The sequence below is a fragment of the Lontra canadensis genome, unplaced genomic scaffold (genome assembly GCF_010015895.1).
Source record: "Lontra canadensis isolate GAN:19392208 unplaced genomic scaffold, GSC_riverotter_1.0 scaffold23, whole genome shotgun sequence".
Taxonomy (NCBI): Eukaryota; Metazoa; Chordata; class Mammalia; order Carnivora; family Mustelidae; genus Lontra; species Lontra canadensis.
The window spans coordinates 20,378,256-20,402,782 of record NW_022631017.1 but is presented as its reverse complement, the minus strand read 5'-3'; the positions used below and the strand labels follow the sequence as shown (position 1 = coordinate 20,402,782).

General features: G+C 37.4%; 1 protein-coding gene across 6 annotated transcripts in view; it reads right to left on the bottom strand.

Annotated features, from left to right (window-relative positions):
* Positions 1 to 18,252, bottom strand: part of TRMT11 (tRNA methyltransferase 11 homolog) — a 63,800-nt gene extending 45,548 nt beyond the window's left edge. For 4 of the 6 annotated variants that reach the window (XR_004383247.1, XM_032862474.1, XM_032862475.1 and 1 more), the window contains exons 1-7: positions 18,130 to 18,252; positions 11,504 to 11,569; positions 9,175 to 9,248; positions 5,456 to 5,537; positions 5,279 to 5,371; positions 4,909 to 5,043; positions 4,028 to 4,184 (exon numbers count right to left, since the gene is read on the bottom strand). Coding sequence is in view for 5 of the 6 variants with exons in the window: in XM_032862474.1 (XP_032718365.1) it covers positions 4,028 to 4,184; positions 4,909 to 5,043; positions 5,279 to 5,371; positions 5,456 to 5,537; positions 9,175 to 9,248; positions 11,504 to 11,569; positions 18,130 to 18,201 (679 nt within the window). In the remaining variant the exon portion in view is untranslated. Of the gene's footprint in view, positions 1 to 4,027; positions 4,185 to 4,908; positions 5,044 to 5,278; positions 5,372 to 5,455; positions 5,538 to 9,174; positions 9,249 to 11,503; positions 11,570 to 11,677; positions 11,790 to 18,129 lie in introns of those variants that run through there. The other 2 variants (XM_032862473.1, XM_032862476.1) reach the window with 2 other exon arrangements.
* Positions 18,253 to 24,527: the final 6,275 nt, after the last annotated feature.

Sequence of the window (24,527 nt, the reverse complement as noted above, 5' to 3'; positions counted from 1 at the left end):
AAAAAATAAAACAAGACAAAACCAGTGAGGGAAACAAACCATAAGAGACTCTTATTAATCACAGGAAACAAACAGGGTTGCTGCAGGCATAGTGGGTGGAGGGATGGGGAAACTGGGTGACGGACACTGGGGAGGATATTATTGTAACAAGCACTGGGTATTATATAAGACTCATGAATTACAGACCTGTACCCCTGAAACAAATAATACATTATATGTTAAATATATATATAAAAGGTTATTAGACTTCACTCATAGTAAGAGAAATACAAAATAACACTAAACTGAGATAATGTTTTCATCCAACAGACTGGCAACATTTCAAGACCTTGACAATAAACTCTGCTGTGAAACAAGGTTTAAAATATACATACATTCTTCATCCAGCAATTCTACTTTTAAGAATTTACCCTAGAGCCATATCTCCAACATTATGCAAGTATATATACAAAAGATTATTCACTGCAGGCATTATTTATAACTCTAAAATACTGGACACTACTCATGTCCAAGTATATATAGGAGACTGTTTGAATAAATTACAGTACATACACCCATGGAGTACAAGAATAAAAAAGAATGAAGACAATTCCTATGAACTAACAGAAAGTGATTTTCAGGAAAAACTGTTAAATGAGAAAAACAATGTGGTATAAGAAAGAAGTAGAAATAAAATGTACATATATCTGCCTATCATTACAAAAAAAAACACACACAAATAAGAAGAATCAACTAAAAAAGAAAAGAAGTCGGTTATCTACAAGGGATGAGGGAGGAGAATGAAGAGATACAGAAAGAAGTGATACTTGTCTGAGTATATCTCTTACATAGTTGACTTCTGAAAGTAAACTGATTTTCTGCATTTAAAAATAAATCAACAAGGCTGGAAGGAGGTAAAAAAATCTAAAACTGAGGGTAAACTGAAAAAAAAAATGAACTCCAAACTGATTTTGAAATGAAGGGGAAAAGAAGAAAGCACAATATTTGATTTTACTGCCCTTTAGGTGTGGTAAAGAACAGAATACATAGCCTAAAAACATATATCCTTTTAATAGGGTTTTTGTATTTTTTTGCTTTTCTTTTAGTGGTAAGGGTAAAGCAATTTTGAAACTATTTTAGATACATTATAGCAATGAGCAAAAAAAAAATGTGTAAATGGTGAAAGAAAACAAGATTCTCACTGTGGAGGAAGGCACATGTAAAAATGGAATGGGGATAGGCAAGAAAGAAATCTGTTGGGATAGACTGAATTTGTAGCATATAAGAAAATTCACAATTTTGGGGCGCCTAGGTGGCTCAGTGGGTTAAAGCCTCTGCCTTCGGCTCAGGTCATGATCCCAGGGTCCTGGGATCGAGCCCCGCGTCAGGCTCTCTGCTCCGCCAAGGGCCTGCTTCTTCCTCTCTCTCTGCCTGCCTCTCTGCCTACTTGTGATCGCTGTCTGTCAAATAAATAAAAAATAAAATCTTAAAAAAAAAAAAAGAAAGAAAATTCACAATTTCTACAATATATGTGTCCATCCACATACACACACAGTACATACACAAGGATATGTGTATTTGCATACATATTTATATGCATATTGTACACATACACACCTAAATGTCCTAGCTTATCTGCTGAATGGGTGGAGAAATGAAAATACCTAGCACCCAGATCTTGGTCTCTAATACCATTCCCCACTAAAAGAAACAACAGTTACTTGGAGAAATGGCTGATTCCAGGGTTTGGGCAGGTAAAAGGTGAGCCAGAAAGTAAGACGTACCCAGAAATAAAAAAGACAGGGTACAGGTCACAAAGACAGATCCAGGACAAAAGGGCTCCTGGCAAACGTGGGATAATTTGAGCAACAAAATAAGTTAACGAATTAGAGACCACTAAGGGGAATCCACAGCTTATATTAATAATAAATACATAGGAAAGAAGAAAGGGCTCTTGGTTATAATAGAATGAGTATTGAGTGGTAATTGTGGAGGGAGTACCATTATTGGAAAAATCATCCCTTTGTGACCACAAGTTAACTTTGTGACTAAAGTTAAAACCAGTTCAGGCAAGAATCATCACTGAATGCCAAACCTCACCACTTGACAGGGGTGAGGAGGAATTTAGATGCAAAAATTTACATGGGTCTTAACATACAATGGAAAATCACCCTCCACCTTAACCAGCTGATCAAAATTAATATTACCAATGAGGGGCAGACAACCATCATGCAGATGCCCTGAGAAGGACACAAAATCACTATTGTAGTAGTCTGGCCAGGAATGTAAAACTTGCAGAACTCATGCAGAAATAAATGACCCAAGTGAGGTATATTCTAAATAAAAAACAAAGAGAGGAGGGACAGTGTTCTTTAAAAGTGCAAATTTCACAAAAGAAAAAGAAAGACTATGGACTTGTTCCATACCAAATGGATCAAAGAAACATCAGTGACAAAATACAATACTTGATGATAGACTGAAAAGGAAAAAATATAGTATATAGAACATCAGTGGGTCAATTAGCAAAAATGTCATATGAACATTAAAGTACTGCATTAGCAGTACATTTGCTAACATTGAAAACTATACCATGGTTACGTAAGAGAATATTCTCATTCTTAAGATATGTATATTTAAGTATTTGAGAGGTAAAGGGACTGGATGGATGCAATTTCAAACTGTAAAGAAAAAAAAATTATGTAAATAAACATAAAAAAGAAATGATAAAGCAAATGAGACCAAATGTTAACAATAGTTTAATCTGAATCAAGTATGTGCAAGTGTTTGTTCTCTATTTTCATTCTTGTATCTTTACTATAAGTTTGACATTATTCCCAATAAGAGTTTAAAAAGTGTGGGGAGGCACGAAGGATAATGAAGATAGGAAAGAAACAAATAGGTATAATGCTAGGTGGCGGATATATGGAGACACCGGTGGAATGGAGAAGTGAAACTCACTAACAGATTAATTCAACAACAAACACAGAAATTCATTCCAACAGTTAGAAATCTCTTGACTTTGATACTATTTCTTCCTTATCGCATGTGGTCACATTCCTCAAGTTGGGTTATGGTGTAATAGCTGGTGGACAGATCTTAATGCCGAAAAAGACAGCTCTACTGTAGTAGTTAAGAGCATGAGCTCTGGAGTTAGACTGCTTGAGTTTGAATCTCATGAAATTTACACACTGTATAACCTTGGCCAAGTCACATAACCTCTCTCTGTGCCCTCAGGAAGTTTTTTTTCTTTTTAGTTCAACAATGTTAGCTATTGTGGCAGAGCTCCTTCCCAAGTTTCTGATGGGGAAAGACAGCTACAGGGAGAAACTCCAACCACAAACATAATTTGTTCCAAGACAATCTGAATCACAATGAATTTAGCCAGACGGATCTAAATATGAGTGCTCCCTACATATGAGTAAGAGCCAGCAAAAAATAGGGCAAAGTGGGAAAATTTCCTCACGGAATCAGAGAAGGTTAATGCGGAATTTTAGGACTTCTACACAAAGTTAAGTACGAGGACAGAACACAGACTGCAGTCTCAGCAGCCAGGCTCAAGCCCGTTAATAATTAAGTCACTTTCCTTATTTTCATACTTACTTATAAACCTCTACAAACCAAATCAAAGATCAGACACAGTACCCATTTTTTCCATGTAAGTATATAGTTATCAATGTTAAATAATGAACACTTTTTTTTTATCTTGTCACTCAAGTTTTTTTTTTTTTTCCACTCAAGTTTCCCTATTTAGATAAACTATAGCTTTACATTTCCACAGTACACAGTATTGCAATGTGTGGTATGCCCCTCCACCTAGTGGTTAACTTGGGGAAAAAGCCCACAAAATTAAATCCTATCATTCTTGAGATGGCTCAAATGTTGCATACTGAGCTATTACACAAATATGTGGTCATCTCTTAGTCAGCATCTCATGATAGTTAAGATTATTTTGTACAAATTTACGAATGTTTTAGCAAAACATTACTATGAGCTTGACTAATATAAACAAGTAATATCTACGCACTAGTTTACAGTTAAATAAAAATACCTGTTCCAACAAATGGATCAAAGACAATATCGTTCTCTTTCACTTTTCCATGGTTGGCCATGATAAATGATAAACCAGCATCCATGCTTGTATTTCCAATAAAGTGTCTCTTTTTGACACTGTATGACTCAATAAGCTCTCTCTGTCCATCTGCAATCTAGATCAGAGATTCTTCAGATTAGTTTAACTGTATAAAACAGATTGAAATTAACCATTCACAATAAAACCAGAGTATCTTGATGATAAAAACTTATTTCCACTTACCATTGCTCTAAACTTGTTCGTTTAAAAAATGTGATTGAAGTAATTATGAACAAATACCTTGTATTTTTTAGCATGTTGCAATTTACTGTGACTTTCTGAACTAAATTTGAATTGAATTTGAATGCAATTAATTCCAGGGGTTGGTAGTGAGTAAATTTTACCTACCTCTTTTTTCTCCTAAAAACAATAATCTGTAACATAAGCCCCAGCTTCCATTACCCTGAGGGAAGGGAGCAGGACTGCTCTACAGTAATTTTATTTATTTTCAGAATTTGAGCTTAGATTTGAGAACTCCACAAATGAGATCCCTCAGTTACCACAGCACACTACATTTTCTCTGCTTAAAAAGCAATCCAGACTTTCTGACAAGTCTCATGTTATTTTTTCCTGGTACACCATCTCTAGGCCCTATATATAACAAGCCTCGTGCACTTTACAGGAATCTCTGGAAAAACAAACAAAACACCATAAACACATATTTTCCACTCATTTTAATTCATACAGTAATTCTGAGTCTTCAGTTGTTTTAAAATTCTACATACAGAATCCTATACAAAGGTCTAACATTAAGCTTTTAAAGAAACAACCTCAAATATGTAAAAAGAACACCTCCTTACCCATCTACCAAAATAGATATTATGTGGATTCTCAGGGATGCAGTTTGGGTCCAAACCATAATCCTCCAAAACAGAGAATATATGCTGTGGCTTCTTTAAATTCACTTTCCCTTCAAATGGCAGAAACTCAAGTGCCTAAAAAATAAAAGTGATTTTCATGTCCCATTAGAATTTTAAAGGAGAAATGGTGCTTGTATAGTCCTACCAATCTTGTAAGTTTGGTATCAGCATTAAGTAAGATAACACATGAGAATCAGCACACAGTGTGCCACAAAATAAGCACTTAACAGAATTGAGAATTATTACATATCAACAGCAACAGACCACATTATTCTCATAGGCTTTTTTCATTATTGCTAAATTCACTTACATCTATTCGTTTTACTTTTTCTTCTTGTGTCAATGTTTTATTAAATGTGTGAATCTTTATTTTATACGTAGAATCTGAATGTAGAAACGGAACCTAAAATAAAAGCAAATAATTTATTTAAAGCTTCATAATTCTACAGTATCTGAGATATACCTATATAAAAATTTCACTACGTACCATCTTCTCCACAGGGTAGTTTTTAAGAGAACTATACAGCTCCTCTGGAGATTTTCCATGACCCCATAGCTCAAATATGGACCTAGGAAATAAATGATTACTATTAACCTCAGTAACAAAATCAGTTCATGCAGTAATATGGAATAATCACTTCCTTCGTTCTTTATGCTTGTTCCACTAATACAATTATTGCCTATATTTTCTAAGCTATAATGAGAAATGTGTTAATAAACATTAATAAATGTAACTTAATGTTAATAAACATTAAGTCCAAATCACACAAAGAAGTTTAACTCTACACAGAAGAAGGAAACTTAAGATTTTTCCAAGTTTTCATTACTATATTTTTATACTGGAATACAAATGATGTAGCAACATCATTTATTTTAGTGAAACAGGTGAAAAGTTGCAGCAAATCCAATTTTTTGCAGTGTCTGCTCCATAAAATAAAAATGACCAGTTAAAAATGTTACAATTAATATTTAGCTATTACTTACTAATATTTAATAACTGTTAGTTACTTTTCTAACCACTACAAAAAGACAATTCTTACTGTAAAAAAAAATCTTCATGCTTCCACCAATTTCAAGGAACAGTGTTCTTTAATTTCAAGGAACATGTAAACAATTACAAGCAAATTTCATTACAAACAAGAATTCATTGTAATGGAACTCAAATCTACATAGTAGCATAGTTTTGTGCATTTAGATTCAAACTACTTTATAAATGTAATTAATGCTGCCATTAGGATGGAGAATATTATCCTTTGAAAATAAACTTCATTTCCTTTCTATTGAATTTATTGAAAGAGGGCCTCTGCAGTAATCCTTCTCTTACTTAGCCATCACTAAAGGGGTGACCTCAGCTATACAAACATACAAGGAGTAAAAAGCAGCAAACACAATTATTCAGAATAGATGTCCCCAAATTCCATATATTCAGGATTTTTTTTAATGTTAAGAGATTATAATAAGCTTAATCAATTCATTTATTCAGCAAATATTTATTAAGTATTATTATATACCAGGAATTGTTCTGTGCACGAAGACACAACAGAACAAAGCTCACTGCCCTCATGAAACCCAAGGGAGAAGACTTCTGGAAGCATAAACTGAGGGGAAGCATATGTAATTCAACCTCTGGAAAGGGAAAACCTTGAAAAACAAAAACAATAAAAAATAATAAAAGCTAACATATAATATAACTCAAAGTACAAGGGCCTGTTCTAAGGCCATTTAATATGGATTCGTAACTGTTCCTCATAGGAGGCCTATGAGGTAGCTTCCAGTATCATCACCCATTGAACTCATGAGGAAACTGAGGGACAAGGAGATTAAAATGACTCTTTCAGGTCATATAGCAATTAAAGAAGCTAGGATTCCAATCCATCAGACTCTAGACTACACACATGACTACATGCACTATAATACACTGCTCCTCAAAAACTTAAAAAAAAAAAAAAAAATCCCAACCCAATTCAGGGAAAGGCAGTTTCATGGATTATAATTACCCCTAAGGAGCTATTATACAGTATAACATAGAAATTAATGCTTATAACAATAACCTAGAATCAACAAAATATTACTCCATATCCTCTTTTTTAGAAAGAATTTATATATAATAAATTTTTATTTTAAATAGTCAAAATAGGGGTGCCTGGGTGGCTCAGTGGGTTAAAGCCTCTGCCTTCGGCTCAGGTCATGATCCCAGGGTCCTGGGATTGAGCCCCGCATCAGGCTCTCTGCTCAGTGGAGAGCCTGCTTCCACCTCTCTCTCTCTGCCTGCCTCTCAGCCTACTTGTGATCTCTGTCTGTCAAATAAATAAATAAAATCTTTAAGAAAATAAAAAAAAATAAATAAATAGTCAAAATAAAGATTAGGCACATAACACCAAAAGCTTCAGCTATAATTGGAACACTAATTTATAATAATACCTTTAATGACTTAGATTTTCAGAGTAAACAGTTGTGATATATATATGACTTAACTACTGTGATCCATACTTTATCGATTACAAAGCTTATATAGGCTGCCACACTTCTGATAGGTGATATATAAATAAACATGGATATCAACTTACTAATACAATAATTTCAAATATATTTTCCTTTAAAAGTTTTTATTTATTTGACAGAAACACAGCGAGAGAGGGAACACTAGAGGAGGAATGGGAGAGGGAGAAGCAGGCCTCTCACCTAGCGGGGAGCCCAATGCAGGGCTCGATCCTAGGATCCTGGGATCATGACCTGAGTTGAAGGCAGACGCTTAACAATTAAGTCACCCAGGTGCCCCAATAATCTCAAATATTTTAGTGATTATGGAAGTAATAATGAAATCTTTCTGACAAAATTTAAGAAACTATCCTTTGAGGGAAGGAGGGGAGTAGAATTGGGAAAGGTGCACAGAGTCAACAGTTTCTGTAAACCACTTTTTTTTTTTTTTTTTAAGAAAGCTGTGGCAAGTATCTCAAAATTTGAGATCCAACAAGGCAGATACCTGGGTGTTTATTATATTTTTCATCCTTTTTGTAATATGCTCAAAATATTCCATGTTAAAAATAAATCAACAAAACAAAATTAACTTTCAATCCCTAGTCTACCACAAAAAAAACCCTTAAATTTAAGTTAATTTTCAATCCATGCTTATAATAATCTATTTTATTTCCAGAACAATTAATGCTACAATTAGGACTGTGAATTTTATCATTTGAAAATGAACTCCTCCTTTGCTTTCTATTGAATTTATAGACAGAGGACCTCTATAGTAATACCACCCTTACTTAGATATCACTGAAGGTATACCCAACCTCAGCTATTCAAAATATATAGAGAATAGAAAGTAGGCAAGGAAATTATTATATAATATTATACAATCATTACATAATTGCTAATTTTACCATTAAGTAAATGCAGGAGAAGATAAAAGCTTTGAAGGAAGTATAGAAGTACCTGGTCCTCAAGCAGCTATTTCAAACCTAACAAGACTTATCTACTGAAATCAAACAACTCTTAGAACCATAAATTTTAATATGTTAATCAAAAGTAATAATTGTTCAGAAGATACGTTTTTTTAGTTATGTTTCTGTCTGCTGGTAATTTTTACTGAATAGTAAAACCCATTAGCAAGTTTCAACTTAAAAGATTGGGAAGGAAGGAGGGAGGGAAGGAAAGAAGAAATGGGAAAAAAGATCAGACACCAAAGATAAAATCTAGAAAACAGGTAGGATAAACTATGAACAACATCATTATAGTAATCCACACAAGATAAGACAATCAGGACTTCGCTCCCTAACAAAGCAGCAAAACATTTCACAGCAGTCCTCACTTTTTGTCATTTCGGACTTATCTGCTCACCCAACTAAAAGCCATATATAAGAAAAAATATTTAGATTTTCAATACTTTGGTTATAATTAAATGTGGCATTTAACCTATGAAATAAGCCTTTACATCTTAAACTATATTCCTGCTTAATACAGAAGTTTAAAAAAATTACCCCAAAACAAGTGTTCATGCATTTTACCACTAACGTTCCCTCACCATCAGTTTCAGCAGAAAACTCCCTGTTCTACCACCACCACCCAGTGGCAAATTCATGTATCTGCAAGCTAAAGTGAGCTCCCCACAACAAAACCCCTAAATCCGCCAACAGAGCGGCAAGAAGGACAGAGTAGTATGAGAAGTTATACAATCTGCAGGAAAACAGTATAAGTTTCTCTTACTTGGCACACACTGTTCGTTTCATTAAGTTTCTGGCAATATCTTCTGAGGGAATGCTAAGAATCCAAAAAGGAGACTGAAAAAAATAACAATATACAACTTGTAACTGGTTTCAAGGCCTCATATGCTTCTGTAGCCAAGAAGTCAATGAGAGATTCCTATTTGCTACTTTTATGTAAGAATACTCTAACGAAAATAAAAATTACTCCAATCGTAAAAAAGTAAACTTATTTTAATAGGTAACCTGTTAGGATAATATAGTACAACATCAGAACACTTTTATAAATGACCATAAATGGAAACATCAGCAAATATAAGGTTAAACTTAAGATTAATTTTGCATTTACTCTTATGTATTTTGACTGAAGTAATTAATGCATATTTTACCCCAAAGTAAAATCTCAGAATTTTTTATTGTTGATCATTCCTGATAATATAGCTATTTTACTTTTAACTTCTACGAAATGTATTTCTTTGAATGATCCCTCTTTTAAGTAGTTGTGGCCACCTGAGGGGTAGAAATAACTATGATGGAAAATCATAGGGTATATTATCATTAATTCTTATTATTTTATCTAAGGAAAAGTGTCAGGTGCATCAGAAGTGTTTACCAATCCTCTGTCTCAACCATCAAGATTACAGGCACTTTTTAAAAATTTATTTTATTTTATCTTATTTTCAGAGATAGAGCATGCATGGGTGTACATGGGAGTAGAAGGGAGAGGGGGAAAGAGAGAGACTTAAGCAAGCTCCACTTTAAGCCTGGAACTGAACGTGGGGCTTGATCTCCCAACTCTGAGATTATGACCTGAGCAGAAATCAAGAGTTGGTTGCTTAATCAACTGAGACACCCAGGAGCCCCGATTACAGGCACTTTTCATCTCCACCCTGATGACCCCTTGCCAGAATACAGAAAAACAAAGCAGAACCCTGACCTCAGTTCATCATGCTTACCCAATTATATCTATACTCTCCCTTTCTTCCTTCTCCCTCAGTACGTGAAAATCAATTAGAAAAAGAAGTCCAACTTTAGCAGACTTTCAACTAAGTTCTCTAATCTTCTGGAAGAAATCCTCCCTGCCATTCTTTCTTCTTCTAATATTTATAACTACTCTACAGAAAAATTCAAAATAATCCAAACAGAAAAATGATGGTTATTTCAATATTATTTCTATTAGAAAAACTTAAAAGCAATCTGAATATAATTAGATAAATGACAGAACTAATCAATAGAAAATATTATAGGACCCTGTTAGTAATGAAGGCTATGTAGCAACACGGACCTATATTAATACTATCAAGTGAAAAAGAGACTGAAGAAGTTCATAAGCAGTATTAGAACTAAAGGGAAGGAGCACCTGGGTGGCTCAGATGGTTAAGCAGCTGCCTTCTGCTCAGGTCATGATCCCAGGGTCTTGGGATTGAGCTCCCCATCGGGCTCCCTGCTCAGCGGAGAGCCTGCTTCTCCCTATCTCTCTGCCTGCTACTCTGCCTACTTGTGCTCTGTCAAATAAATAAAGAAAATCTTTGGAGAAAAAAAAAAAATAAAAGGTGAATCATGATTTTTTTTTTAAAAATTGAACTAAAGGGGAAAAAAGCATATGAAAAAAGACTGGAAGGCCCTACCCTCAAATTATAAGTCACATGAAGGAAGAAGAATTAGGAATGACTTTTTTTTTCTTTTTTAGGATTATTTATTTATTTGACAGACAGAGATCACAAGTAGGCAGAGAGGCAGGCAGAGAGAAAGGGGAGGCAGCAGGCTCCCTGCTGAGCAGAGAGCCTGATGCGGGGCTCAATCCCAGGACTCTGGGATCATGACCTAAGCCCAAGGCAGAGGCTTTAACCCCCTGAGCCACCCAGGTGCCCAGGAATGACTTTTTTTATTTCCCAAACTTCTCTAATACACTGATAAACTATCAAATACAAAATATAAAGTTCATAAATTCACAATCTTATACATGCATAATTTCAAATGTTTAAATAATTCCCAAATTAAATCTGAAATTCCTCTAAATTCTAAATTCTAATTTTAATCATGCCTCATCAACAGAAAACAGTCCTTTTTTTTCAACTAAGAGACAGATACCAAGTACAGTACAAGTGTTGAGTTAAAAATTAAAAACGAGCAAACTAAATGAATACTGGAAATAAACTTAAATGACATTCCAAAACCACAACTTTTCCAAAAATATCCTTTTTATTCAATTGCCCCTAGAAACAGAAACAAGTAGCTATATAAATATAAATGTTTGCAGTTCTTCTCTTCAAACCCAAGATTCTTATAAATATACTGCACATGGTCTAATGAAAAATATAAATTCAACTTACCTTTCCATAAGTTTCCTGACTACTGATGAACTGACCTCCAAAAAGTGAAAGCAAAGACTTTATTTCCTACATTGAAAATATTATAGAAAGAACACATTTTAACACAGGGAACTCAAAGTCTATTAACAGATATAGGTATAGTAAGATTTTTTTAAGAGTGGTTAAGTGACCTACCTGGGGCATTTAAATTTCATCACCAGGCAAATTACAACTCTATGTTCTGAAAAAATTTTACAGTCACAACCACAGTTAAATAATTTCTGAGAAATTTTACACGACAAGAAGGCTGCCAAAAGACTTGCTCAGAAAATGCCCTGATTTTGGAAAAAACCAGATGACAAAACTATGGGCAAGTAAATCTGACAACTGATCAATAAAAATAAAATGAATTATTAAATAGATAAGCTGAGGATATTTAGACAAGAGATAAGTGATTAACCAGGAAGCATCACTATTGATTCATTAAACAGAAGTTACAGTAAGTTAGCCTCTTCTTTCTGGCTCAAGTTACAGAATTAGAAAGAGAACACAATAGCTACTTTAAAAACATCAGGAATGCAAAGTTGAAATATGTTCAGATAATATTACATTCTGTGAAACAATCACTTTGCACTGATAAATAGAAGATGACTATATAGATTTTACAATATATACTAACAAATTAAGTCTCCTCAAATAACATTCTAACAAATTTAGTCTTAGAGCTCTACCATAAAGCAGTGGAATCCCACACCTCTCTGTAGGTCTCACGGAGGAGGTAACTCAATCAGAAATGCATCCTCTCTGCTGGATGCCTACAGTCCCCTTTCATCTCAACTAGGAGAAGTGGCCTTTAACACCAAGCTCATCATGAGCCATAGGCACCATGAGACAATATACCCAGACCACCACATTCTCTACCTCAAGACCAAAAGGAATAGAAGGTTTGAGCAATTCATACTTTTTCTATTTTTCCTTTTGACTATGCAACAAATTTTTTTTTCTTTAATCCCTGGATTTACAAGGGGCTAAATTCAGTTGAATTATATGAAAAGAGCAAGAACTTGCATAGTCTATCAGTAAATACTGAAGGTAACCCCAAAGTCATTTTGAAACACACATGACATATATTTAAATAGAAGGCATCATGGGATTTGGGAATTAGATGAATCACAATTTTACTTTCATCTCTTCCTAATAGTGGCCATGTGGTTCTATACAAGGCACTTCTGTCATCTGGAAAACAGGAATCATAGCTACCTCATGAAGGAAAGAGGTCTGTGACAACAGGGCACAAAACCTAGGGTGTTAAGTAAAGGAATCAAGAGGATGATGAACCTGAAGTCCAGTGGCTCAAGAAATCAAGCAAGACTGACCAAGTTATCATTCTTAAAACAAAAAAAAAAAAAAAAATGAAGTTATAGATTAAGTTACTTTGGCCTAGAATATTACTGTTCATTTCCAGCTACACATTTAAAACATCAACATTTGCTGCTCCGGGAGTAAAGCTCAGTGGCAGAGCATCTGACTGCAAAATTTGCTGGTCCTGAGATACCTTGTTAAAAATTAGTAACAGGCCAAAACAAACCACAAAGGCTCTATGAGCTTAAAAAAAAAAAAAAAAGCGAAGGATTATTGAAGTCTTATAGCATAGCATTAGCTCCAGTACCCCAAACTTAAGCAATGTTTTAAAATTTAAAATAAATGTGATAACCCAAGTTTTAAATTTATGAGAAAAACTTGTATTATACTACGCCATCAATTTACTTGGAAAAAACAAAACACAAAATCTTTGCTCTTAGAGCAAATTCACTTTCTAGTTGAGAATCTTCCTATATTAGGAACAAAAGAATTTACTGGATCTAAAACTACAGCATGATCTGGGGCATGTCTCATGCATTAATTCATATGAGCTTTTCAGTTCTTTTAGCCACTCACTTTTTCATCCATTTAGTTTGTTTCAGAGCCAGCAATAAACCCCAGGTGTCTGAACTCTAGTACAAAAAGGCAGGCGACAACTAAAACGGGCCTTGATTAACTCTACAAAGGTAAAACGGGGCCACATTATATTCCTAATCTCTCATTCTAAATCATAAATGCAGCTACTCATTCTTTTTCTGCTTAGCAGTTCTAAAACAGCAGATGTACTCAAAAGTGTAGACTGTCCTCTTGATTGCCTTTCTCAAAGGGATCCTCTCACTCAATACTTACTATGAAACTAATATGTACAAGGCACTGAGCTATGTAAAGATAAATACATATTTATCTTCAGGGAGCTTATGGTCTAATAGAACATTCAACTTAGTTAATTGAAATGTGAGCTGTAAAACAGTGAGTGCTCTTAAAAAAGTAAAATCAAGGACGCCTGGGTGGCTCAGTTGGTTGAGCAACTGCCTTCGGCTCAGGTCATGATCCCGGACTTCCAGGATCGAGTCCCGCATGGGGTTCCCAGCTCCTTGAGGGGTCTGCTTCTCCCTCTGACCTTCTCTTCTCTCATGCTCTCTCTCACTCATTCTCTCTCAAAGAAATAAATAAAATCTTAAAAAAAAAAAAAAAGTAAAATCAAAAAGGTATTACATTAGAGTTCAAAGGAGAAAAGATCACTTAAGTTTCAGAAGCAAAGTTTTCATGGAAACTGACTTAAGCCCTGGAATACAGAGAGAATCTGCACAGACGAAAGAGGTCTTCCCCTTCTAGCGATGGCAAACTAGGTAATTCAGATTAAGCCTTCTGCTGAGAAGAACTAGAAAAACCTGGCATCTGCTTGGACGCACGGAGCAATTACAAGAATTACCAAACTAAACTTCAGGAGAAGCCAGAAATCCCAAGGTGCAGCCACTTGCTTCCCAGGACATTGACCAATTCCAAAAGCAGCTGTGGGCCTAGATGGTCCTTTTGACAGCTTAATGGAGCCAGAAGAACAAAAAGAATATTGTGCCATCCATAGAAAAGAAAGATAGCTTGATAGACCACCCAGTTTGGACTGGGATCTCCAAAAGCTACATACCAGAGGAACATGTATAAATCAGAATAGAAACAAAACTTCCAATACCTGGAAATGAGTTTAAGGCATCCTAGATCATTAATGCTTCTACTTCAGGAGGATTTACATCATCCTAGGCCTCATGTTATTTCTTCAGATAACTTTCCAAATATATCTAGTGCAGATTTAAAAAATAAGCCAGCACACATATGAAAAAGAACCAAGAGAAACAGTACACAGAAGCAACGGGCCCCCAGGACTACTTTTATCATATTTAATATGTGTTTTCTATAGTTTGTCAGACTTAACATAACTGTGCTTTTTATATTCAAGGGGATAAAAGACATGATTAAGAATTTAGGCAAAAACTAAAAATCTATTAAAAAGGAAACTGCAGAGTTGAAAAAGAAATCAAGTAAAAAAATAAACCTAAAATAAATATGTGGGTAAATCTCAATGAAGATTGACTACATAAAATCAATAGATTGAAGACTGAAATAGGGAAGACCCAACTAGACAAAAGGAAGCACAGGCCAAAGCATGAAAACTGAGAGCATCATTTAGGGAATGATGGGGATTCTCTCTTGGTTGCACTGAGGTGGGAGTGGGGGGAGACAAAGAACCATACAACAGTGGGCTAATGCCAGACTAGGAAGTTTCAGCCTTGGGACAATGAGGGTGGAAAAGAGAAATGAGGGGCATCTGGGTGGCTCAGTGGGTTGGGCCTCTGCCTTCGGCTCAGGTCATGATCCCAGAGTCCTGGGATCAAGCCCTGCATCTAGCTCTCTGCTCAGCAGGGAGTCTGCTCCCCACTCCCCAACCCCTCTTCTGCCTGCCTCTCTGCCTACTGATGATTTCTGTCAAATTAATTAATTAATTAATTTTAAAAAGAGAAATGAGCTTTTGGGGAGATTAAACTGACACCAGGGTAAGACACTAAGAATAATTTAAGACAAAGAAACAGATAAAATGTCCAAGTACTAGGGATGCTATTTTGAAGACTGCAGCCTAACCACTCCATTCTCACTGCATTGCTGGACTAAGGCACACAACCTCCTTGGCCTCTTTTTCCACTCCAGTATTCCTTCTCTGGTGCTCCACAATTCTCCTTCTAAAACAAAAATGATTACTAGTCACTTACTGGTTTAGAAAGAAAAAAAATTGTCACTTCCTGGCTTAAAGAGTCAATGGCTCCCCCGTTAAATCTAAAATAAAATACCAATTCCTTGCAATGGTTTCAAAACATTCCAAACTCTGCATCCTACCCACCTCTCTACCCCCACTGCCCATTACCTCATCCTCACTCCCCACATCCCACACCCCAAGCCACCATAATCAACTCCTTCCACTTGTTTTTGTTTCTTACTGAAGTGTGCTTTCCAATCCTCTTTATCCACAAAATAGCTCTTCATCAATTAAGATCTATTAAAATATTACCTCCTCCATGAAATTCTATGGCTTTACGCCACTATCTTGCCAGTGCACCTGCTCAGCAAAACATTAATCCTGAATCAATGCCACAGTCTTCCTTCACTGCTCCTAAGGCCAGTGAATTGCACACAACTGAAGAAAACTAGAGAATCTCAGCACAATTACAAAGACATGATCATCGCCCTAGCTGGATTTCCAGCGTTGCTCTAATACCTGTGTTCTCAATGTTTAACTTGTCAGCTCCCTCTTTTACTCTCAATGACTATTTCAAATTTAACTATTTTCCCCCAATGTCTCCACTCAACTGCTTGGTCCCTGATCTCTCAAGAAACAACCTTGACTCATTCATAACCCAGAAAACAGACCCTCAGGCAGCTCCTCATTTCCAGCTTAACTCTCCTTGCCCACTCCCCGCTTCTAGTGAAAGGCCAACACCTCCCACTGTGCCCCTATATCCATTCTCCCCTGTTCAGCCTGTGAACTCTGCTTAACCCTAGGCCTTCCTCAAACTGTTAACCAATCTCAACTTTCCCTTCTTACGCTCTAGTTAAGAGCAGTCTATCTCCCCTTCCTCATTTTCCAGTGGCCATTAAATCAAGCAATCTACCTCACCACCCCACTCCAAAACTCTACACAACAGTATTAGCAAAATTCCTAGAACTTTACCCTCCTGATTTCTGTGCCCGCAAAGTCTTTCTATTCTGACACCTGCCAAACCTCTTCATTACCGCCTCTTTTCTCACTTCCCTCCACTACCAATACTTCCAAGCTCGTGTATTTGGCCCCCCACTCTTTCAACATTATGCCTACTATGAATAATTTCACTTCCTCCCCTGATGTTCATATGCAGAAGCTTCCAAACATCTATTACCAGTCCACACCACTCTATTGTACTCCATGCATAGACCTAAATTCAATGCCTCTCCCCCAGCCATCCCCGGTCATCTCCACTTGATATTACAGAAACACATCAAATTCAGCATAACCAAAATTTAAATCTTTCATCTGCCTGTGTTCTACATTTTAAGTGGAGATGCAACCCAGGAGTCATCCTTGACTGGCCCCTGTCCCCCCATATTCAATCATCAAGTGATGATGATTTCATCACCTAAGTATGTTCCATCTATCCCATGCTTTTACCCCTGCCTTAATTCAGGCCTTCTTATTCTACTAACAAGACTATTTCAACAGGCTCCTAACTGGTCTCTGCTTCCAGACTTATTCCTCTCAAATCTATCCTCATTATTGATGCCAAAGTGATTTTTTCTCAAAAAATCTTCTTTGCTCAAAACTCTTCAGTAAGTTTCCCTTACAAGCAAATAAATTTTCTCTTCCCTTCCAGCGTACTCAAGGCTTTGCATTTTCTGGCCCCTATCTACATCTCCTGCTCTTTTTTTTTTTTTCTGTCACTCTCAGCTACAATATTTCATATTTCAATACTGAATTGTAATTCTAATTTATTTATCCTTGGCCTAACTCCTACTCATACTTTAGTTATTGTTAAAGTGTCATATCCTCATGCATGCCCTCTTAAAGGCCAACATCCCCCACTCTTCAGGTGGATCAGATTCCTCTTCTATGCTCTCGTATCGCCCTACATATCTACCACTGCACTTACAAATGTTATTTCTTAAAATGTTCATACATCTGCTCGGACCTTAGCCTAAACAGTAAGCTCCTTGAAGACAGAAACCGTCTTTACCATCTCCATATCCCCAGCACCCAGCACATGCAATTACAAGCACTCTGAAAATGTTCTGGAATGAATGAAACACTTTTCCCAACTTCTCCATCATCTAACCCCTGCGACCAACCACCACCTCCAGAAATCCCACCCTCCTCCACGGGCTTTGACCTGCATATTTGCCACTTAAAACACTGCACTGAGCATTTCCGTTAGCTGACTCTATTCTCTGCTGGGGGAAGAGCTCCTGGAGCGAGACGACGGGTCATATCCACCGGCCTAACTCCAATACCTGACGCATGGGCAGAAGAATGAATAAAAATGCTTGGCAAGTCTGTGAGAGTCTGTCTTGGGACTTCTCTGTCACACACCCTCCGCCGAGCTAGGATCCTTCCCAGGGTCCGCGGGACCAGGGACGCCTGATACCTCCGACAAGCAAACACCCCCGGATCCCTGCTTGCTCAAGCTGAGATCTCCGCCGCCCGCACACCAACCCCCACTGTGCCGTCCTCTCCCGTCAAGAAGTTGTGGAGGGCGCTGCGGACTCACCGGCAAGCGGAACTCCAGGTGCTCTTGCGCCATGAGCAGCAGATACCTATTCAATGGGCACGACATCGCCATTGCTGTCGCCCACGGTGCGCCTGCGCGATGCGTACAGTTTCCCACCTCTCTGCCCCCTCCGGCACACCGCCTTTTCCGCTGAGGCGGAGCCTGAAGAGCCGGAAGCGGAAGCTGGGCGAGGTGGACGCTGTATCGGGGTTCCTCGCGCGGATACGTTGAGCCTGGAGGGGCAACGCCCGCCGGGAGGTACTTTCTGGTTAAAATGCCTAAGTAGGAGGAGCCGGTGTGAGTAACTCTGCTGTGTTGAGCAGCAGGTTGCGCTAAAATAAGTTCGCATTGGTCCTCCGACCAGGAACGTACTTCAGCTTCCTCTAGGAACGCTTCAAATCCTAATTCTTCAAAACTGGACTGGAATTTCACCTTTTCCATATAGACTTCTCTATCGACTTCAAGCTTGGAGGACCTGGCCCACTCATCTAATATTTAAAATCCTTTTTGTATTTTTGCAATATCTTTTCAAGGGTACATGCCCCCTAAGCCAGTTGGAATAAGCTGTTGACCTAGGTAATCTCTTACGGTTCATTCTATACCTCATAGAAAACAAAATGTCGTCCTCAATAATTTACTCAATAATTAGAAGGTTGTGATGTTAGGCTCAGGCACAGTCCACAGCCAACTCTATATTAAAACAGTGATGGAGGGGCGCCTGGATGGCTTGGTCCTTAAGCCTCTGCCTTGGGGTCAGGTCATGATCCCAGGGTTCTGCAGTCGAGCCCACATTGTGCTCCTGCTTGCGGGAAGCCTGCTTCTCCCCCTTCCACTCCACCCTTTTGTGTGCCCTCTCTTGCTCTCTCTATCAAATAAATAAAATCTTTAAAAAAATAAAACTGATGGAGATTGCTTCTAAATATTCACACTGGCACGGGTTTCAAAGCACATAAAATAAGTAGCATACCGTAAATTTTTAAAATTTTCATAGCCTATGTATATGCATTATTGCTTTTGCCTTATTGAGAGCAGTTTCTTTTGCATCCCATCATAATATTGCACAAAGTACAAGAGTACTATATATTACAAGCACCACGTGCTGGGAACATACTCCGTACTTCATAGTGGTGATTAAGAACATAAGCTGTGATATCCATCTTAGGTTCAAATCTCAGTCCCACTATTTACGATCTATATGCTCTTAAGCAAATTTCTTAGGTTCCTTTAACAGCAGTTTTATCTAAAATGGCGTAATACTGTCTCCCTCGAGGGATTGTTAGGATTAAGTAGAATAATGTACAGAAAGTGTTTAATAGAACACCTGGCACATTGTATGGGACCAATAGATGGAATTAAAGGAGACTTCTCCCTAAAAAATATAAGTATGAAAATTTCTCTTAACAAGCAATCTGTCTTTGTTAGGAAAACTCTTGATAAGTCCACTTAAGATAAACAATAAAATGAGTCTCTGAGGAGTACAGATTTTTCTTGGCCCTAAGGTTCAGAAAAGGGATAAAAGTATGACAGGAGAGGTCAAGGTGGGACAGAAAACCCAATGAAATATTAGGGGAATGATGTGCAGTGCTTGATACGCCCCATCCCCAAAGTTTGTTAGAATTACCAAACATTAAATTTTAATCGGGCAATTTTTTAGGGGCTATCATAGAGATGCTGATTTTCATGCCTGGATTAATAGGATGCTGTGCAGAGACAGCAAATAAGAATACACAGCCTAGGAGAACCCGGACAAATTCAAGGTTCACTGATTTTTCCCATGAACTTCCTTTATTTCCTTAAAGCTAAGGTTCATGACTAAATCCCTACTAATTTCCACTCTAGAAATGAGCAGATCACATACACCAAGAATCTCAAACCATTGGATACATGATCCAGGGAAGTAGAAATTAACCCTGCACAGGCTGGGCCATTAGGATTAGTGTGGAACTACTTGTGAGATCAATTAAAATTTGAAGAAGTCACACCAGAGCTTACTTACACATCATGTTCTTGAGCTTACTAAAGTCCTTAAGGACCGCAAAAGGTATGGCCTTGATGTTTAAACTAAGATCTAGAGACTGGCAATTGTTTTTGTTTTTTTAATTTACTGGAAGGAGCAAGAAAGTTCATAGTCCGTCTTTTGGGAACTGATCCAAAGCTGCATCCATGCTTCAGCTACCACGGCAGACTTCGTAGAAACTTTGCTCCTTCTGTGAGATTACTATTTTGCAAGCTTTTGAGTCTCTGGTCTAGCCTGATGATGACTGAAAACTAGAATCATTCCTAGATAGTTAGGATCCAAAATAAGGAAAATCTTGAGTTCTGGTTATAAGAGGCCCCTATACTGTTGAGACTATTAGGGCAGAGTCAGTGAAGAAAGGAAATGAGAAGAGAGTTAAGAGGTCCCAACAGTAGAAGTCATGTGTAATGTTAAAACTGTCTGTACCTCTGTCTCAGGCTGAGCATCTAACATTTGTCAATGGGTCGGGTATCACAGAGAACCATAGACATTTGTGCACCAGTGAGGGGTAGGAAACTTCTCTGCATATGTATTAAGACTAGAAGATTTTTTTTTAAAGATTTTGTCAGAGAGAGAGCACACAAGCAGGGGGAGCAGCAGGCAGAAGGAGAAGCAGGCTCCCCACTGAGCAAGGAAACCAGTGTGGACTCAGTCCCAGGATCCTGGGATCATGACCTAAGCCGAAGGCAGATGCTTAACCAACTGAGCCACCCAAGTGTCCTAAGACTAGAAAATTTTTCCAATAAGTAAAAAACAAGAGGTTTTTGGACAGTTTAGAGAATAAAATTTTGTTGGAATGAGTTATATAACAACTACAGGGACTATGGTGAAGTATTTTTTTTTAAAGATTTTATTTATTTATTTATTTGACAGAGATCACAAGTAGGCAGAGAGGCAGGCAGAGATAGAGGAGGAAGCAGGGTCCCTGCTGAGCAGAGAGCTCTATGCGGGGCTCGATCCCAGGACCCTGGGATCATGATCTGAGCCAAAGGCAGAGGCTTTAACTCACTGAGCCACCCAGGTGCCCCTATGGTGAAGTATTCTTGACTTGAGTTCTAATTTCATGAAATGCCAGAAGGGTCTCCAGTATCCTCAATCTAAATGAAGATAATCGAGGAAGAAAAGAAGAGAGGACAAACACTGGGTGCTCTCGGGAAACAAACTTGAATAAATTGGGACAAGGTACCAGTTCAAAATTAAGCAGCTGCAGTTGATTTAAATACGACTCAAGATCTGCAGAAGTAGAGAAAAGTAGAGCTTGTCCTCTGATCAAAAAATTCTCCCAAACAAACCTGAAATCTTAGTTGTAAACTAGACCTACTAATTTGCTACCTGTGAAGTAGGTTCTGTGCATAGAAAAAATGTGAAGGAAAATGGGCTGGAAATTCAGCCTTGTGTCCTGGCCATCCTTAAGCTCTAATGCTGCCACAATTCAAATAATCAAAAGCCATACATTTCCAGACAGATATAAGATGGCAGCCTGATTGAGCTAGGCTAAAGAACAACTCTTACCATATCTTAGCAACTGACTGAAATAGAAACTGAGCCTAACCTAGGGCCTACCAAAATTAGGGATGACTTCTCTCCTTGGGTGGGGACTTAATTGAATTCTTTTGATGGCAATGAGATTGAGATCATAAGATACCAAAAAATGTTTCACTCTACTTTTATTCCACTCCAAATACGAGGCCAAGGAAGACCTGTATATCATCCACTCTGTTCCAGGCTTCAGCTTTGTAGCTTACATGGCTTTGCACATTTTTTAATGGAACCCCATTTATTACTTCTCTTGGGCAGAACTTGTGAATCAGAAGTGATGTAAGTTCACAGTGCATTTGCCACATTTGAGCCAGGTCTTTGTCCTTCCTCCTTCCCTGCTTCCCACTTTCTTTCTCTCCCTTTCTTCTTTCCTTCCTAAAATGTAAATAGCAAACATGATTTCTAAACAAAGGAAGGCTCTTGGCAATATGTAAGTATTAACAGTCCCAAAGTAAGTGTGCAACTTACCTTCTAGGAAGGGACCCACTGATCCTTATTTAAGCGCAATTCCCAGTAATCACCATCTCTTGATCTTACTTGCTTCTCATGAGAGGAAAAATTATTACATATAAAATAAATGGTCTCAAGTCCCATAAAAGACATCTTCCTGAAAACTACTTTAACTGGGCCATTGGAGGAGTTTTACTCAATCCTACAGGGCACAGATTCTTAAACTTGGCTGCATGTTGGAATTACTGAAGGCACTGAAAATTTATGTCCACACAAAAACTTGCAAATGGGTGTTTAAAGCAGCTTTATTCATAGTTGGCAAAACATGGAAGCAATCAAGGTATCTTTCAGTAGGTGAATGGATAAACTGTAATATATATATAGACAACAGAATATTATTTAGCACTAAAAAGAGATGAGCTATCACACCATGAAAAGACAGAGAAAACTTAAATGAATATCACTAAATGAAAGAAACCCATCTGAAAAAGCTACATACTGTGTGATTCCAATTTTATGATATTCTGGGAAAGGCAAAACTACACAGACAGTAAAAAGATCACTGCGTGCCAGGGATTGGTGGACTAGGGATGAAAAGACAGAGCACAGAGGGATTTTAGGGCAGTGAAAATACTCTGCACGATACTATAGTGATAGATACATGTCATTATATATTTGCCCAAACTCATAGAATGTGCCACACCAAGAGTAAGCCCTAAGATAAACTCTAGACTTTGGGTAATTATGATGTTTCAGTGGAGGTGGAGGTTTATCAACTGCAACAAATGTACCACTCTTCTGGGGAATGTTAATAATCAGAGAGGCTATAGGGGAAATCTCTGTACTGTCTGTTCATTTTTTCTGTGAACCAGAACTGCTCTAAAAAATAAAGTCTATCTCTCTCTCACACGCACACATACACAAAGTCCAGAGAGTCAAAACTTGACACAGTATTTTTTCCATATTTATTTAGCTTTCTTTCAGCTAAATAAGCACACAACTTACCAATCACTTTACAATTCTGCAGTTACAAATAATATCATAACATGCAAAAATAATGCTCTAGATAGTACTTTAAACATTTTATTTTTTTTAAAGATTTTATTTATTTGACAGACAGAGATTACAAGTAGGCAGAGAGAGAAGGAAGCAGGCTCCCTGCTGAGCAGAGAGCCCGATGTGGGGCTCGATCCCAGGACCCTGGGATCATGACCTGAGCCGAAGGCAGAGGCTTTAACCCACTGAGCCACCCAGGCACCCCTACTTTAAACATTTTAAAGATAAGTTATAAACTGGTTTTGTGTTGAGCTAATGTTTTAGGTAGCTACTAAGTTACCAAATACTCTTTAACTACTGAAAAAGCTGAGTGAATTTTAATTGTAATTTATTAATCTTTACAAGTAAATGAGAAAAGCTTCTAAGAACGTGAGGATCAAGGGTTTTCCAACAAAGAAGGAAAACTTAACTATGACAGAGTATAAACCTATATAAATTAAATCAATTGGCTAATCATATATTTGAGTAAGTCCATAAAACATTTGAGAATTCCTTACATACCTCCATGTTATTATCATAATAGTATCAGTTATATCATTTCAAGTTCACATAGTACAACATGTTGTACATATGGAAAATTCCTTTTCCAAAGCTGGTCATATCTGAGCTGATTTCTACAAACTTGGAAGTGCTAATCTGTGTAGGTGGGTCAGTGAGCTACTTGACAAAGCAGTGCTGAAGAGCCTGGAAATCTAATTTTGAGAGCTCCAAACCCCTACTTCCACTTCCAGTGACTAAAACTGAATGTGAATATTCATTTCTTTCTTTTTTTTTTTTTTAAAGACTTTATTTATTTATTTAACAGAGAGAGAGAGAGGGAGATCACAAGTAGGCAGAGAGGCAGGCAGAGAGAGAGGAGGAAGCAGGCTCCCTACTGAGCAGAGAGCCCAATGGGGGGCTCGATCCCAGGACCCCGAGATCATGACCTGAGCTGAAGGCAAACGCTTAACCCACTGAGCCACCCAGGCACCCAGTGAACATTCATTTCAATTGTAAAGTAAATAATAATGAAAGCAGAACTCAGGAACAGTACATGTGGGTCTCTTGGCCTAAACTTCCACTGTCTACCTGACAAACACTGAGTCTTAAATACTCAGTCCCACTGCCACCTGCTCTCAAAATTGTGTCCTTTTGTGAACAGTCTCTTCTGTGAACATTACAGCAGCTAACACACTAAGCTGTAATCACTGGTTTTGTCTGACCCTTGTATTAGCATGAGAAGGCAGACTAGCCTTTCTCACCTATATTTCCTGATCATTGCATGTAAAATATTCAGCAAATGTTTGTTAAATGGATAAATGGATGAATATTTATTTCAGATGTTTTAACTAAATAC